The sequence below is a fragment of the Salvelinus sp. IW2-2015 genome, unplaced genomic scaffold (genome assembly GCF_002910315.2).
Source record: "Salvelinus sp. IW2-2015 unplaced genomic scaffold, ASM291031v2 Un_scaffold3651, whole genome shotgun sequence".
In the NCBI taxonomy this organism is placed as follows: Eukaryota; Metazoa; Chordata; class Actinopteri; order Salmoniformes; family Salmonidae; genus Salvelinus; species Salvelinus sp. IW2-2015.
The window spans coordinates 31,692-48,824 of NW_019944928.1; the positions used below are offsets into that span (position 1 = coordinate 31,692).

The 17,133-nt window shown below is 44.3% G+C and overlaps 1 protein-coding gene and 3 non-coding genes across 5 annotated transcripts; all 4 read left to right on the forward strand.

Annotated features, from left to right (window-relative positions):
- The first annotated feature begins 717 nt into the window (after window positions 1-717).
- LOC112076260 (small ribosomal subunit protein eS4) lies at window positions 718-10,679 on the forward strand. 2 transcript variants are annotated; one of them, XM_024143101.2, is made up of 7 exons: window positions 718-803; window positions 1,349-1,426; window positions 2,528-2,708; window positions 4,276-4,373; window positions 8,980-9,151; window positions 9,767-9,924; window positions 10,510-10,679. In XM_024143101.2, exons 1-7 carry the CDS (start codon window positions 801-803, stop codon window positions 10,609-10,611), a joined length of 792 nt encoding a protein of 263 aa, XP_023998869.1. In that variant the 5' UTR covers window positions 718-800; the 3' UTR covers window positions 10,612-10,679. The 2 variants fall into 2 exon arrangements, with proteins under 2 accessions (XP_023998869.1, XP_023998870.1); XM_024143102.2 differs by lacking the exon at window positions 718-803 and adding an exon at window positions 894-917.
- LOC112076263 (small nucleolar RNA SNORD61) lies at window positions 3,404-3,479 on the forward strand. Its single transcript, XR_002895147.1, has one exon. It is a non-coding gene; the product is annotated as a small nucleolar RNA SNORD61 (small nucleolar RNA).
- On the forward strand, window positions 4,463-4,538 carry LOC112076262 (small nucleolar RNA SNORD61). The gene has a single exon (XR_002895146.1). It is a non-coding gene; the product is annotated as a small nucleolar RNA SNORD61 (small nucleolar RNA).
- On the forward strand, window positions 10,008-10,144 carry LOC112076261 (small nucleolar RNA SNORA57). The gene has a single exon (XR_002895145.1). It is a non-coding gene; the product is annotated as a small nucleolar RNA SNORA57 (small nucleolar RNA).
- Window positions 10,680-17,133: the final 6,454 nt, after the last annotated feature.

Below are 17,133 nucleotides of genomic sequence, written 5' to 3' on the forward strand. Positions count from 1 at the left end.
CAGCTAGCGACTGGAACGAGCTGCAACAAACACTCAAACTGGACAGTTTAATCTCAATCTCTTCATTCAAAGACTCAATCATGGACACTCTTACTGACAGTTGTGGCTGCTTTGTGTGATGTGTTGTCTCAACCTTCTTGCCCTTTGTGCTGTTGTCTGTGCCCAATAATGTTTGTACCATGTGTTGCTACCATGTTGTGTTGCTACCATGTTGTGTTGCTACCGTGCTGTGTTGTCATGGGTTGCTACCATGTTGTGTTGTCATGTGTTGCTGCCTTGCTGTGTTGTCTTAGGTCTCTCTTTATGTAGTGTTGTGTTGTCTCTCTTGTCGTGATGTGTGTTTTGTCCTATATTTATATTTATTTTAAATCCCAGCCCCCGTCCCAACAGGAGGCCTTTTGCCTTTCAGTATGCCGTCATTGTAAATAAGAATTTGATATTTTGAAATGTTTTAAATTGAACCTTTATTTAACTAGGAAAGTCCGTTCTTATAAACAAATTCTTATTTACAATGACAGCCTACCGGGGAACAGTGCCTTGTTCAGGGGCAGAACGACAGCATTTTACATTGTTAGCTCGGGATTCGATCCAGCAACCTTTCTTAACTGGTTTGCCAAGTTAAATAAAGGTTAAATAAAATACATTCTGACAATTTCAAGGAACATCCAGTCGCAGTTATTCTCCTCGACACTAGAGCGGACCAAATAAATTATGCTCGGTTTGTCCCTCATCATGCACCGTACTCTGTCTTATTTTGCAAGGACTCAAAGTGGGAGGTCCTTTTCCCCGCAGACTCCAACATGGTGAGCCGTATTTCCTTATGATTTTCTCCCGAATCATCATCAAACATCACTTTTTCTGAATATAATATAGCACATATAACTGCGATTGTATGAAAATATATACTTTGTGTAATGGTTAGTCCCTGTATTTAAATAATAAGTTATGTCTGAGTCTCTGAAACGATTTTAGAAAAACCGATTCGTTTGACCATTGTAGCCACCGGCTAGCTGGTTAGCATCAACTCTGCCCATTTCAGCCAAACATGTTTCCGTTACCACGATTTCTACGTTCAAAAGTCTATTCCCGTAGTTTATACCAGCCTTGGTAATTGAGCACAACTTTTGCGGCGAGAATGTGTAAAATAAGCCCTTTTTCTTGTGCTTTTACCGATTAGGCCCCAGCCGGAACTTGCGTTCGTGGACAGTATAGCAAATAACTAACTTGCATGCTAACGTCTGCTAGCCATACGGGTCGCATGGTATCTCAAAACGAACAGCCGTTTGTCCGGTAGGCTGTTCCAGTAAAGTTTTACTGCTGTGTTTAACCTTGTTTTTCTGTTTACCAGGCACGAGGACCGAAGAAGCACCTGAAGCGCGTTGCAGCGCCCAAGCATTGGATGCTTGACAAGCTCACCGGAGTGTTCGTAAGTACATAGCTACTTTCTATGTTGAAACGACAATGTTACTAGCTGGTTGCAGACTAGTATACACATTTTTGGTTATTCGTATCTAGCTATCAGTTTTCCATTATTTTCTCGACAACATGTAATTAATTGTCTTGTCCCCTACCTGTATCTCCTCACCTGGGCTGTTGGAACACAGCGACCCAACCTAACTTGAGGCACGTTCCCCTCCTATTGAAAGAACATTTGCTTACTTGCCAATTATCTTCTCATTATTAAAGTGAGCACGACAAACAGTTTATGCCGTTGCTGGAAGGCGCTACATACTCAATTAGACATCTTTACTACTGTAGGATGCTGCCTCTGCAGAATTCTGGGCCTGTATACTTGTGCGTCTGAGCAGAACTGTTGTGTTCAGGCCCTGTATACTTGACTTGTGCTTCTGAGCAGAACTGTTGTGAAGCAAGTTCGTTTGTTTGTACTAGACCCCACCTACAGTCAACCAATCACATCAATGCAGAATTTTGCTGGCGCATGGTAGGAAACTCAACTGGAGGCTCCGCGATTGCGTCACACCATCCATATGGCACCTCCGACTAACGTTTTCGTATCAAGCATAAATTGTCTGTTGCTAGCTTGTGGCCCTACAAATGTTTTTAACCAATGAAGGTGTTTGCAACATGCATATTTGTAGTCATTTGCTATTTCATCTACTGAACAGTCGTGGCTTTCCCTCCCATCCTAACCCCATTCCCCACGTACTCTCTCCTCCCTGTGTATTTTGGTCTGCTGTCCCTGCATTGTCTATAGCCGCCATTGTTAATCAAGGTAGACTCGGCGACGTGACGTTGCCACAAGCACCACCGCAGATATTGCGACGAGTGAGATGCAAAACTTCACTCTTATCACACGGTGTCGGCTTATGAAGATGGGTTTGCTTCACGCTGTTATGTGGGAATTCTGGGACCCAAACTGGAAGTTTAGCCTCGTGCTTCAATGCACTCAGTAGTTGCCGATATTGACCCACTGTGCTGTTTACTTCGTGCATCTACGTCATATTGTCGAATCCGCCTTTTAACTGCTCTCATAGTTACAGTGCCTAACCCTATTGTCCCCATGTAGGCTCCTCGTCCCTCCACTGGTCCCCACAAGCTGAGGGAGTGCCTGCCCCTCATAATCTTCCTCAGGAACCGTCTGAAGTACGCCCTGACCGGAGATGAGGTCAAGAAGATTTGCATGCAAAGGTTCATCAAGATCGACGGCAAAGTCCGCACTGATATCACCTACCCCGCTGGCTTCATGGGTAAGTCTGGCTGGGGGACAGGGGTTGGGTGAGGAAGGGAGCCATAGGGATGGCAATGGGAGAAGCCAGGGAGTACATAAGGGTGGGTAAATGTTCGGCTTGCTCCTTTCGGGCGACGTGAACCTCTGTACCTCATATTCCCTTTAGACCTTTGCTTGAAAAATTAAGGAATAAACCCCCCTGCAATATTAGTTTGTCCCTTTGAGACACCGTAGCAACAACAGCCAGTCAATACACCCACAAATTATTTTAAGATAAAATCAAGAAGCATGTAAATAATTGTCATTCTTACTTTCTTACTTTACGTTTTGCACAATGAGCACTTGTCTTTCAAATACATCTTTGTAGTTGATGGTTAGCTAGCACTTAATATGGCAACAAAACATATATATATATATTTTTTTTACATTGCCATGATCAGTCAAAACGCCTCAAGACAAAACAAGACATGGCATCAAGAATACGATACAAATCACTTATGATTCCCACATGGCAGCTTGTCACTGTTGCTATGTGACGTCAGAATCATAACGCACGCGTGCTTCGCGGTCTCATGTGTGGCGAGTGAAGGAGCGATACTAGCTAAGTCCTACATGCATCCTCCCTTGACGCAATCGCACCTTTTTTTTTAGGTCATTGAGCTGGCGAAAGCAAAGCATCTGTTTTTCCACCTAAGCCAGTGATGAATGTAGAGGGCAATGAAGACACGCTTTGGTTTTGATCAACGAGCTGAAATAAATCTCACCAATACCTCTAAGAAGTTCTGAGCTCTAATCAATAGGATGTGGGGTGTTTAACTATTCAAACTGGGCCTAGGTCACTAAACATGGTGCCGAAGCTCCCCTGATTCGTCTCTACAGGAAGTGTCTAGTTGGAACTAGATGGACTGTGAGGCACTAAAGGTAATGGCTGGCTTGCTCTGGGCTTTTAGGACAGTGACTGATTTTTCATTCGTTTTTTGATAGTGGTGCTGCTTGGTGTTACTGGTTAGCTGTAAGACCAGATGGTCACTTCAAGGGAATATCCCTGGGCTCCCATATACACGCCACCAAACCAATAGACATTCGCCGTCTTATATTCACGTTTTTCTCGGGTGCGCATATTCCCTCACACACACACAGTAATTCTTAGCACCTTTATCCCTGCCAAGAGCGACGACGACGGTGTCGTTGATTAATTTCCTACACCAGGTGAATCAGCCCACCATGTCACACCTCTCCTTCACTGGACCGTATCAGGCTGTGGAGAAGCTCTATTCCATTTCCTAGTTCCTCACTCCCTTCCTCTACCCATTGGCTGAGAAGGTCAGAGGGGAGGGTCTGAGATGTAGTCTAGCTTGTCTAAAATATTGTCGACTTTCTTTCCGTTAGTCAATAACAGTTGAACCATCTGAACTGTTTCCAAATATGAGAACGGAATGGTAACTGAAACTGACAAATCTTGCATTTTTGGATTTGATGCGAAAGCTGTGTTTTGTTGTAGTTCAGCCTTGACAGACTGAATGTTGGTGTTTGTCTATGTTCTGGATGAGATCATTGACACTAATGCATGTGCCATGTCTGTCTAGATGTGATCAGTATTGAGAAGACTGGAGAGCACTTCCGTCTGATCTACGATGTGAAGGGACGTTTCACTGTTCACCGCATCACTGCAGAGGAGGCCCAGGTATGACGCACGTTGTCACCGCATAATCCTACCTTTCTTTTAAAAACCGAGCAGTACCATATAATTGGCTGAATCTTCTGTGTGACGGAGCAATGAAGACAATCTTTGGTTTTGATCAACGAGCTGAAAAAACCCTCACCAATACCTCTAAGAAGTTCTGAGCTCCAAACAAAATAATTAACTGAATCCTAATGTGAAGTGGTTGTTTTCTACCTTTTTGTGTAAATAAATCCTTGTGCTTGTGGAGCTACACAGTACACAGTGCATTCGGAAAGTATTCAGACCCCTTGACTTTATCCATATTTTGTTGCCTTACAGCTTTGTTCTAAAATTGATTATATATATTTTTTCATCAGCAATCTACACAATACTCCATAATGACAAAGTGAAAACAGGTTTTTAGAAATGTTTGCAAATGTATTTAAAGTGTTATTTTTTACTTATTAACATAAGTATTCAGACCCTTTGCTATAAGTCTTATAACTGCGCTCAGGTGCATCCTGTTTCCATTGATCATCCTTGAGATGTTTCTACAACTTGATTGGAGTCCATCTGTGGTAAATTCAATTGATTGGACATGATTTGGAAAGGCATACACCTGTCTATATAAGGTCCCACAGTTGGCAGTGCATGTCAGAGCAAAAACCAAGCCATGAGGTTGAAGGAATTGTCTATGAAGCTCCGAGACAGGATTGTGTCGAGGCACAGATCTGGGGAAGGGTACCAAAAAATATCTGCAGCATTGAAGGTCCCCGACAACGGTGGCCTCCCATTTGTACATGGAGGAAGTTTGGAACCACCAATACTTCCTTGAGCTGGCCGCACGGCAACTGAGCAATCGGGCGAGAAGTGCCTTGGTCAGGGAGGTGACCAAGGACCAGATGGGCACTCTGACAGAGTTCCTCTGTGGAGATGGGAGAACCTTCCAGAGGACAACCATCTCTGCAGCAGTCCACCAATCAGGCCTTTATGGTAGTGTGCAGACTGAAAACACTCCTCGGGAAAAGGCACATTACTACCCGCTTGGAGTTTTCCAAAAGGCACCTAAAGACGCTCAGACCATGAGAAACAAGAGTCTCTGGTCTGATGAAACCAAGATTGCCTGAATGCCAAGCGTCATGTCTGGAGGTAACCTGGCACCATCTCTACGGTGAAGTATGGTGGTAGCAGCATCATGCTGTGGGGATGTTTTTCAGGGACTTTTTTATTTTTATTTTATTTCACCTTTATTTAACCAGGTAGGCTAGTTGAGAACAAGTTCTCATTTGCAACTGCGACCTGGCCAAGAAAGCATAGCAGTGTGAACAGACAACACAGAGTTACACATGGAGTAAACAATAAACAAGTCAATAACATGGTAGAAAAAGAGAATCTATATACAATGTGTGCAAAAGGCATGAGGTAGGCAATAAATCGAATAATTACAATTTAGCAGATAACACTGGAGTGATAAATCATCAGATGATCATGTGCAAGAAGAGATACTGGTGTGCAAAAGAGCAGAAAAGTAAAAAATAAAAGCAGTATGGGGGTGAGGTAGGTAATTGGGTGGTGAGTTTACAGATGGACTATGTACAGCTGCAGCGATCGGTTAGCTGCTCGGATAGCAGATTTTAAAGTTGGTGAGGGAGATAAAAGTCTCCAACTTCAGAGATTTTTGCAATTCGTTCCAGTCGCAGCAGCAGAGACAGAAATGGAAGAAAGGCGTCCAAATGAGGTTTTAGCTTTAGGGATGATCAGTGAGATACACCTGCTGGAGCGCGTGCTGCGGATGGGTGTAGCCATCGTGACCAGTGAACTGAGATAAGGCGGCACTTTACCTAGCATAGCCTTGTAGATGACCTGGAGCCAGTGGGTCTGACGACGAACATGTAGCGAGGGCCAGCCGACTAGGGCATACAGGTCGCAGTGGTGGGTCGTATAAGGTGCTTTAGTAACAAAACGAATGGCACTGTGATAAACTGCATCCAGTTTGCTGAGTAGAGTGTTGGAAGCTATTTTGTAGATGACAATCGCCGAAGTCGAGGATCGGTAGGATAGTCAGTTTTACTAGGGTAAGTTTGGCGGCGTGAGTGAAGAGGCTTTGTTGCGGAATAGAAAGCCGATTCTTGATTTGATTTTGGATTGGAGATGTTTGATATGAGTCTGGAAGGAGAGTTGCAGTCTAGCCAGACACCTAGGTACTTATAGATTCCACATATTCTAGGTCGGACCGTCCAGGGTGGTGATGCTAGTCGGGCGTGCGGGTGCAGGCAGCGAACGGTTGAAAAGCATGCATTTGGTTTTACTAGCGTTTAAGAGCAGTTGGAGGCCACGGAAGGAGTGTTGTATGGCATTGAAGCTCGTTTGGAGGTTAGAAGCACAGTGTCCAAGGAAGGGCCGGAAGTATATAGAATGGTGTCGTCTGCGTAGAGGTGGATCAGGGAATCGCCCGCAGCAAGAGCAACATCATTGATGTATACAGAGAAAAGAGTCGGCCCGAGAATTGAACCCTGTGGTACCCCCATAGAGACTGCCAGAGGACCGGACAACATGCCCTCCGATTTGACACACTGAACTCTGTCTGCCAAGTAGTATTGGTGAACCAGGCAAGGCAGTCATTAGAAAAACGAGGCTACTGAGTCTGCCGATAAGAATATTGGGATTGACAGAGTCGAAAGCCTTGGCCAGGTCGATGAAGACGGCTGCACAGTAATGTCTTTTATCGATGGCGGTTATGATGTCGTTTAGTACCTTGAGCGTGGCTGAGGTGCACCCGTGACCGGCTCGGAAACCGGATTGCACAGCGGAGAAGGTACGGTGGATTCGAGATGGTCAGTGATCTGTTTGTTGACTTGGCTTCGAAGACCTTAGATAGGCAGGGCAGGATGGATATAGTCTGTACAGTTTGGGTCCAGGGTGTCTCCCCTTTGAAGAGGGGATGACCGCGGCAGCTTTCCAATCCTTGGGATCTCAGATGATACGAAGGAGAGGTTGAACAGGCTGGTAATAGGGGTGCGACAATGGCGGCGGACAGTTTCAGAATAGGGGTCCAGATTGTCAAGCCCAGCTGATTTTGTATGGGTCCAGGTTTTCCAGCTCTTTCAGAACATCTGCTATCTGGATTTGGGTAAAGGAGAAGCTGGGGAGGCTTGGGCGAGTAGCAGCGGGGGGGGCGGGGCTGTTGGCCGAGGTTGGAGTCGCCAKGAGGAAGGCATGGCCAGCCATTGAGAAATGCTTGTTGAAGTCTTCGATTATCACGGATTTATCGGTGGTGACCGTGTTACCTAGCCTCAGTGCAGTGGGCAGCTGGGAGGAGGTGTCAGGGTTGAAAACCTACTCCAGACCTCAGACTGGGGTGAAGGTTCACCTTCCAACAGGTCAGCGACCCTAAGCACACAGCCAAGACAACGCAGGAGTAGCTTCGGGACAAGTCTCTGAATGTCCTTGAGTGGCCCAGCAAGAGCCAGGACTTCAACCTAATCAAATATCTCAGGAGAAACCTGAAAATAGCTGTGCAGCGACACTCCCCATCCAACCTGACTGAGTTTGAGAGGATCTGCAGAGAAGAATGGGAGAAACTCCCCAAATACAGGTGTGCCAAGCTTGTAGCATCATAACCCAGAAGATTCGAGGCTGTAATTGCTGCCAAAGGTGCTTCAAAGTAAATAATAAAAGGTCTGAATCAGTTATTTAAAAAAACCATCAAATGCATAACCTGTTTTTGCTTTTTCATGATGTTGTGATGTCATTATGGGGTGTTGTGATGTCATTATGGGGTGTTGTGATGTCATTATGGGGTGTTGTGTGTAGATTGAGGGGGGGGAAACAATTGAATAAGGATGTAACATAACACAATGGTGAGAAAGTCAAGGGGTCTGAATACTTAATGAATGCACTATATATGTGTGTGTGGACACCCCTTCATTAGTGGATTCGTCTAATTCATCCACACCCGTTACTGACCGATGTATAAAATTGAGCACACAGCCATGCAATCTCCATAGACAAACATTGGCAGTAGAATGGCCTTACTGAAGAGCTTAATGACTTTCAATGTGGCACTGTCATAGGATGCCAGCTTTCCAACAAGTCAGTCAAATTGCTGCCCTGCTAGATGCCAGGGTCACCTGTAAGTGCTGTTACTGTGAAGTGGAAACGTCTAGGAGCAACAATGGCTCAGCTGCGAAGTGGGAGGCCGCACAAGCTCACAGGACAGGACTGCCGATTTTACTGAAGTGTGTAATGCGTAAAATAAAATAAAAATCTCGGTTGCAACCCTCACTACAGAGTTCGACTGCCTCTGGAAGCAACATAAGTAGAATAACTGTTTGTCGGGAGCTTCATGAAATGAGTTTCCATGGCTGTTATAGCAGCAAAGGGGAGACCAACTCCATATTAATGCCCATGATTTTGGAATGAGATATTTGACGAGCAGGTCTCCACATACTTCCGTCTGTGTAGTATAGTTGGGGTTCAGACCCCAAAACCTAGCGATTGTCAAATCAACTTTTGAGACATTTTTGGAGATAAGTGCTTAAGTTACACGACTTAGACTCTAGAAACGAGGTTATGGAAACCCTTACCATAACAATCACTCACTCCTCCCATCTTTCCCCCTCTGCAGTACAAGCTGTGCAAGGTGAAGAAGAACCTGATGGGTACCAAGGGAGTCCCCGCACTGGTGACCCATGACGCCCGCACCATCCGCTACCCAGACCCCCTCATCAAGGTCAACGACACAGTCCGCATCGACCTCGCCACCGGCAAGATCACAGAACACATCAAGTTCGACACAGGTAACATGATTTTATTGAACTTCAAAAAAATAAAAAACTTGTAGTTGATGTAAAGAAAATGGTTTGATACCGGTGAGGAAATGGGTTTAGAGATTGGGGGTTTGATTTTAATGGATTTTATATATTACCCACCTATATACTCAAAGCACTTTATGTAGTCAGGACTGCTTCTCATCCTCCACCAATGTGGGGCAACCATTTTGTGAAATTGAAGGAAAATATTAAGCGGGATTAATTGGTGCAGCTTGTTCAGTGCTGTTATGTCGGTCCCCCTGCACACCAACTAGTCCCCCTGCACACCAACTAGTCCCCCTGCACACCAACTAGTTTCCTACTATCCCTGTCTGCATCCCGTGGCTGACAGGGATGCTTGGCCTCTGACACAGACAGTGAATTTACAACTGTTTTGTTTTGGTACTCTGCAGAAACAGAAAATACATCATGGGAAAGTAACATCTGTTCATTCAGACATTGTCTCCATCAGCACTCTTGGGAGTTTTTTTTTGCAGATGCGACTGAGGCACACCAGCGCTAGTACCCAGTCACACCAGCACTAGTACCCAATCACACCTGTCATTCTTCTGAAGCAGTTCTAATCCTCTCTCCTTCTCATAGGTAACCTGTGCATGGTGACTGGCGGTGCCAATTTGGGGCGGATTGGTATCATCACTAACCGGGAAAAGCACCCTGGCTCGTTTGACGTGGTTCACGTCAAAGACAGCGCCGGAAACATCTTCGCCACCAGGCTGGGGAACATCTTCATCATTGGCAAGGTGAGCAGAGGAGTTGGGATGTAGGCGACCCCACGCACAGAGGGAGCACCAACATGCAAATACACGTTGAAGACAACTCAACCCCTCCATTTCTTGACACGCTTGTAGTTGCTCAGTACTCGTGTGTGTGATTGTACGGAGGTAGAACAAAGCCAATGCTATGTCTTCGGTACCAGTGGGATATTGTCTGCTGGTTCTATCCTCAATCGCTGGCACACTTTTACACGGATGAAGAGCAGGTTCAGATCTATACCAAACCAAGTAGACTGCAAACCGTGTTTTAATGTTCTACTCTTCTGTCTGCTGGGGTGGGGATCAAGTTGTCACCATACGTTCTCATATTCTGGCTTTTTTTCCCGACCAGCATGATCACTTCTTAAAAGCACAATGTCACTTTTCAAAGCTATTTATTTAGTCCTCTTCCTGTCCTGTGAACGCATGTCCATTTCCTCTTGAGATCTGTCTCTACTTATCTCAGTTCTGATGGTTGATGGCTAAAACTTTGTGTTTTAAACTTTAAATAGTTCAATGTGAGTTGCACCTGTTCCCTTCAACTGTCCTGATCTTTTGTCCTTCCCCTCCCAGGGCAACAAGCCGTGGGTGTCCCTGCCCCGTGGAAAGGGTATCCGCCTCACCATCGCTGAGGAGCGGGACAAGAGAATCGCTGCCAAGGCTGGCAGCAGCTAAATCCTATATGTAGGTCTAGGCATCCTGGCTCCGAAATAAAAAAACCATGTTATTTACAACAAAAACCATCCGTTGACTGGACTTCTGTTTTCCATGTTGTTTAGTACATTATTTGTAAATGTATATTTTCAGAGCAGCTTTCCCCAACATGGGCTCACTAACTTGAATAGTAGCTTCAATCTTCACATAAATAAGGGATATTTTATGTCTCTCAGAATCTCCCCTCAACATTATCATGCACTGGAATTTCTAGGGTGGAGTTGGGGACAAATTGAGACCATCGAGAAGAAAATAATATATTCCAAATGGCACACTGTTCCCTATATAGTGCACTACTTTTGACCAGGCACCATAGGCCTCTGGGGCCTTATTTATTAACCTTGCTGATGTACAGAATATACCCCCAGAACATACGTGTGCCAGTTTTCGGAAGTTGCCGTTTATGAAAACTGATCTTGACATGAACGTGTACTTATCTTTTAGACCATGCGCTGTTTCTAGTGGTTGGAAGTATTGCATTGCAAGCATGTAAGTAACCTAGTGTTTTGTGAAAACGGGGATATGATGGTCCCTTGATAGGAAGAAAAACGGGTTAATAAGATGCAATCATTTGCCGTTAGTGAGAATCTTTCATTAAACTTTGCGTTTTCAAATTTTTAACACGAACATCCTATTTCCTAGGCTAATGCGTTTCGGAGATTGTACAATCCCTCACCACTTCTGTCACGGTATGGTTTCATACTCACGAAGTAGCCTACAGGCCTACAAGTCGGGGACCGTTCGTCCCATTTCTCGTGTAATTGAACCCACGTCACAGCAGTAAATGAGCTATTTCAAGTATTTTTCCTCTGCCATTGGATCCGGAGAGCATGTTTAACGGTGGAACCGACGGTTTTATTCTACTTCTGTAGTTTACGTCGGAATAGTGTAACGTTCTAATTTCTCAAATATTTAATTCATAGCCATTTTCATAGCCTATTCAGCTATTTTAAGTATTTTGCTCTGCAGCAAAGAGCGTTTTTTTTTTTTTTTTTACACACGTGAACAGGGACTTGCTCTTTTGCACTGAAGTGTTTATGGCTATCATTAAGTACACAATGTTTCAGTATGCATTATTTTCCACAGCCTTTCGCAATCGTTTTTATCTTGCATTAAACTTTTTTTTTCTGTCAGATGGCCTAGGCCTAGCGCAAATGTTCTGCCAACACCTCCAAAGACCTTTTAGCAAGTTCTCCATTGCTATTTCCTTTAGGAAACTGCCTTGGCCTAATTCCGATACTGCCAAAGGATACATAAGGGCGTTGTCACCACAAAAGGTCAATGACGTGAGTTCTAAAGTCTAAATTGTAATGCTCATTCACGCGTGCGCAGTTACGGACGGGTCTGATTTATAACAGGAAACGTATGTGTGCAGGCTTTTTAGAAATGGCGCATGCAGATATTGATTGGGAAATTTATGCCACAGTTATAAATGAAGCTCCTGGTCAAGTAGTGCACTATATAGGGAATAGGGTGCCATATGGTATGCTGACAAACTGATGATCATGGTTTTGCAGTGATTCTGAGGGTTGGGAAGGTGGTCCGTTTTGTAATTACAGGTGACAAGGGGTTCTCACCCCCACCTTCTCACCTGTGTGTTTGTGAACCCGTGACAGTCTCTTCCTCCTCAGAGACTGAAGACGAAACGAGCTGTCCCACTCCCTCGTTTTTTCTGTGTCAATGAACTAAGTGGACCAGACTCAGCTGCTGTCTCATTGGTGTCTATGGGAGAGCCACCTCTTTAAGCAGACAGGAACTGACCATTTTCTTTTTCCTGGTAAACTGCCTGAGTGAACTATCTTCGTTTATCCACCATCTTTGTTACTAATTGCTGGACACTTTATTCTCCACCTCCATCCCTTTCCACCCTTCCAGTCAAGTGTGAATCAGAAAGGTCTTCTCCGTGGCCTTTTATCAATTAGATTTGCTTACCTCCTGCGTCCTCTCTTGCCTGCTTTTGTAAAAAGGGAGTCAGGACGGAGTGTGAACGTGGATGGAACTTCTCCACTCGCGCATCATTAGGCAACTTACTTTTACAGGGTGGATCCCAAAATAAATGTCTTAAATTATCAAAACAAATTAAGTTAGTTGTGCAAGACATTTTATAGATAAAAAAAAAAAAAGTAGCATATTGTTTTGGAACGTGTGGATATTTTTCTCTGACAAAACAAGAGCTGATTCGAGGGGGGTGTGCCAGAGATATCAAAAGTCTTCTGCAGTAGGATACACATGAGTATCCTCAATGAAAGGTGGCTATCGAAGGGTGCCCTACTTTCGGATATGGCCCCTATGTAGGGAATGGTAATCTGTTTGGGATGCAGTCGTGATGGTATATCGATGAAAGCCGTATAATTACATTTTACCTTAACCTGTCTAGCTTTTTCTGCATCGTATTAAGTGAAAGGAGACGAGAAGAGCTGCAGTAGGGATCCACTTTAGACTATTGAAATGCACCCAGAGTGTGTGACGGCTGGAGCCCGTCATCCCTTCTCTTTCACTCCCTCCCTCCCTATTCAGGTGGCTGGTCTCTCCATCCCTCTCATCCCCTCTTTCTGACGTCTCCATGGCCCCATCACTCCCTCCCTCCCTATTCAGGTGGCTGGTCTCTCCATCCCTCTCATCCCCTCTTTTTGACGTGCTCCATGGCCCTTTATCACTCCTCCCTCCCTATTCAGATGTGCTGGTTCTCTCATCCCTCTCATCCCTCTTTCTGCGTCTCCATCGCACCATCACTTCCCTCCCTCCCTATTCAGGTGGCTTTGGTCCTTCATCCTCTCATCCCCTCTTTCTCGACGTCTCCATGGCCCCTTCACTCCCTCCTTCTAATTCGGTGATGCGTTCTCCATCCCTCTCATCCCCTTTCTTCGACGTCTCATCGGCCCCGAAGTCACTCTCCCTCGCCTTATTCGGTGGCTGGTCTCTCATCTGCTCATGCCCATCTTCTGACGTCTCCATGTTGCCCAGTCAACGATCACTTTTCCTGTTAGCGTGGCGTCATTCCTTTCCCCCTCTCTCCACACCTTCTTATCATTCTCCCTCCTTCCTATCGCTACCTTCTCTTCTCTGTTAAACGGTTAGGCTGGTCACCTCATCGCCTCCTCTCTCTCGCTGTTCCTGAGTCCTCCAGAAGGCATATAGGACCGCTGTGAGGAGACGGCCTGTGTTTCCTCCACTTGCTGCACTCACCTAGGGAAGAAGTGTGTGTGTGTATCAACATGTGTTTGAGAGAGAGAGAGTGTGGTCAGGTGCCTGCGTGTGTGAGATTGAGTGTCGCGTCCTGAATCCTCCAGCAGGACTTGGCCTACGGCTAGTACCACAACTACCACCACAACACACCCTGCAGGAGATGGAGTGTGTGTGTGTGTGTTGTGGGGTGGGTGGGCATGGATGGCAGGATGGGACAACAACATGACTGACATATGATGCTCTGACACACCATTACAGCAACGTCCTCGGCTGGTTTATTTTAGGGACAAGAAGTGTGGTGTGGTTAAATTAGAAGAGGGAATGAGCTGTCTTTGACCTGTAGTGGATGTTTAGGATCTACTGTAACATAGAGATTCTACTAGTCAACACTAGAGATTCTACTGTTGACACTAGAGATTCTACTGTTGACGATAGAGAATTCTACTCTGTCTAAACCTACTGAAGATTTACTGTCTACATAGAGTTCTACTGTCTGAATCGCTCAGAGATTCTACTGTTACACATAGAGGATTCTACTGTTAACACTGGTTCTATGTCTGAACTAGAGATTCTATCGTAACACTAGAGATTTACTGTCTGACACTAGAGATTCTATCGTGCTGAGACGCTTGAGATTCTAGTTGTACACTAGAGATTCTACTGTCAGCATAGAGATTCTAGTCTACATAGAATTCTGATGTACACTAGAGATTCTAGCTGTAGCTGATCTACTGTCTAAGAGATCTATCTGTCTAACCTGAGATTCTACTGGTTCTGCAACACTAGAGATTCTACTAGTAAACACATAGAGATTTCTACTGTAGACTAGTCTGAACACTAGAGATTTCTACTGTCTGACACTTTAGAGTTCTTACTGTCTGACACTAGAGATTCTACTGTCTAACACTAGAGATTCTACTGTCTAGACACTAGAGAGATTCTATGGTCTAACTAGAGATTCTACTGTCTGACACTAGAGATTCTACTGTCTACGACACTAGAGATTCTACTCTGGTCTGACACTAGAGATTTCTACTGTCTGACGCTAGAGATTCTGATACGTGTTGACACTAGAGATTCTACTGTCTGATCACTAGAGATTCTACTGTATAACACTAGAGAGTCTACTGTCTGACACTAGAGATTCTACTGTCTGACACTAGAGATTCTACTGTCTGACACTAGAGATTTACTGTTCTACCTAGAGATTCTACTGTCTGAACTAGAGATTCTACTTGTCTGACTAGAGATTTACTGTGTTGACACTAGAGATCTTACTTGTCTGACACTAGAGATTCTACTGTGTGACACTAGAGATTTCTATCTGTACATAGAGATTCTACTGTCTAACACAGAGATTCTACTGTATGACTACTAGAGAGATTCTACTGTCTGACACTGAGATTCTCGCTGTCTGACACTAGAGATTCTACTGTCTAACACTAGAGATTCTATCTGTACTGAACTAGAGATTCTAACTATGTCTGACCTAGAGATTCTACTGTCTAACATCTAGAGATTCTACTGTCTGACGTACTAGAGATTCTACTGTTGACACTAGAGATTCTACTGAACAGCTAGTTGACACTCAGAGATTCATTATGTTAACTAGAGATTCACTGTCTGACTAGGAGATTCTACTGTCTGAACTAGAGATTCTACTGTCTGCACTAGGATGATCTACTGTCTGACACTGGAGATTCTACTGTCTGAACTAGAGATTCTACTGTAAAAACTAGGAGATTCTACTGTCTGACACTAGAGATTCTACGTCTAACACTAGAGATTCTACCGTCTGACACTAGAGATTCTACTGTCTAGACTACGGATTCTACTGTCTAACACTAGAGATTCTACTGTCTGATACTAGAGATTCTACTGTCTGACACTAGAGATTCTACTGTCTGATGCTAGAGATTCTACTGTTGAATGGAGATTCTACTGTCTGACTAGGATTCTACTGTAACTAGGATTCTCTGTTGACCACTAGTGTCTCTGTCTGACACTAAGATTCTACTGTTAAACTAGAGATCTACTGTCTGACACTAGAGATTCTACTGTACACTAGACACTGAGAGATTCTACTGTCTGACATAGAGATTCTCTGTCTGACACTAGAGATCTATGTCTGAACTAGAGTTACTGTCTGCAACTAGAGATTCTACTGTCTAACACTAGGATTCTACTGACTGAGCAGCGTGTGTTATTTATATTTAGCTTTGTCTGTCACAATCGAATGTGTGTGTGCTGACTGTTAGCATTTCAGTTCAGGATTCAATATACTGCCACCTACCTACTCAATATAACTGACCGTTTTGGATGTTCTCATCACAGGCTTGATGCTTGAAGCCGTCTCAAATTGACTTTACTTCTGGAAGTTTTTTTGACAAAGGCTGTTCCAGCATTGTTTTACTGTCCAGGTCAATCAACTATTTTTTATACTGTTTCATCCTGATAAAGCTCTCGTGGATAACTATAATCCAAAGAAGTGCTTCTCCTGTGTCTCTTCATTCCAAACTTATTGACATTGTTTCCAGGGACAAAGGGTAAGTAATACTCAGAAATATCTTCCTCTTTTTGAGATGCAGAACTGTACAACACACACACAGTACACACACGTACGCACACTGTTTGAAGGGTGTAATGTGAGCTTGGCAGGCTCCGCTCTGCTGCTCTGGTCCTGGCTGCAGAAAGAAACAACCTATTTGATGTGAACAGAACAGAACTTGGATTCACCAGAGACCCAGTTGGCTTTGGGCAGCCAGACTGGGCTCAAATGACTTTTGAAATTTTTTGATGTTTCCTTTTAGCTGCAGGGTGCCAGGTGGGTGGGGGTTTTTAAGGTAGTTCTGTGGAGTGACAGTATTTCTATTCGGTGCAATCTAAGCAGATCATGAAGCTCTAATCAGGGTGAAAGATCACGTTGAATGATTTTCAAAAGATAGTATTTGAAACCACGGTTCTCGTTTTAAAACCTGGTAGCACCAGTTTCTGGCACAAGGGAATACTCGGGCCATTATTTATCGAAATACAAATAATAACTACCACTCATCTGCATCAACTCCAGAAGTATAACAAAATAATACTCGGTGAAAGGTGGAATTATTGACTTGCGAGAGGGTGGATGGAGCTGAGTTCTTGGAAGGTTTGAAAGCTCCGCATCACTGTTCTGAAGATGATAGTGGGGCTTTGGGATTTTCGTCCGTAAAGCACAACTTCAATGACAAGTCATTTTGGTACGAGCGAGTGGGAAGGGTGGGCGGACAGATGTTTTTCCATTAATTATAGACGTTTACA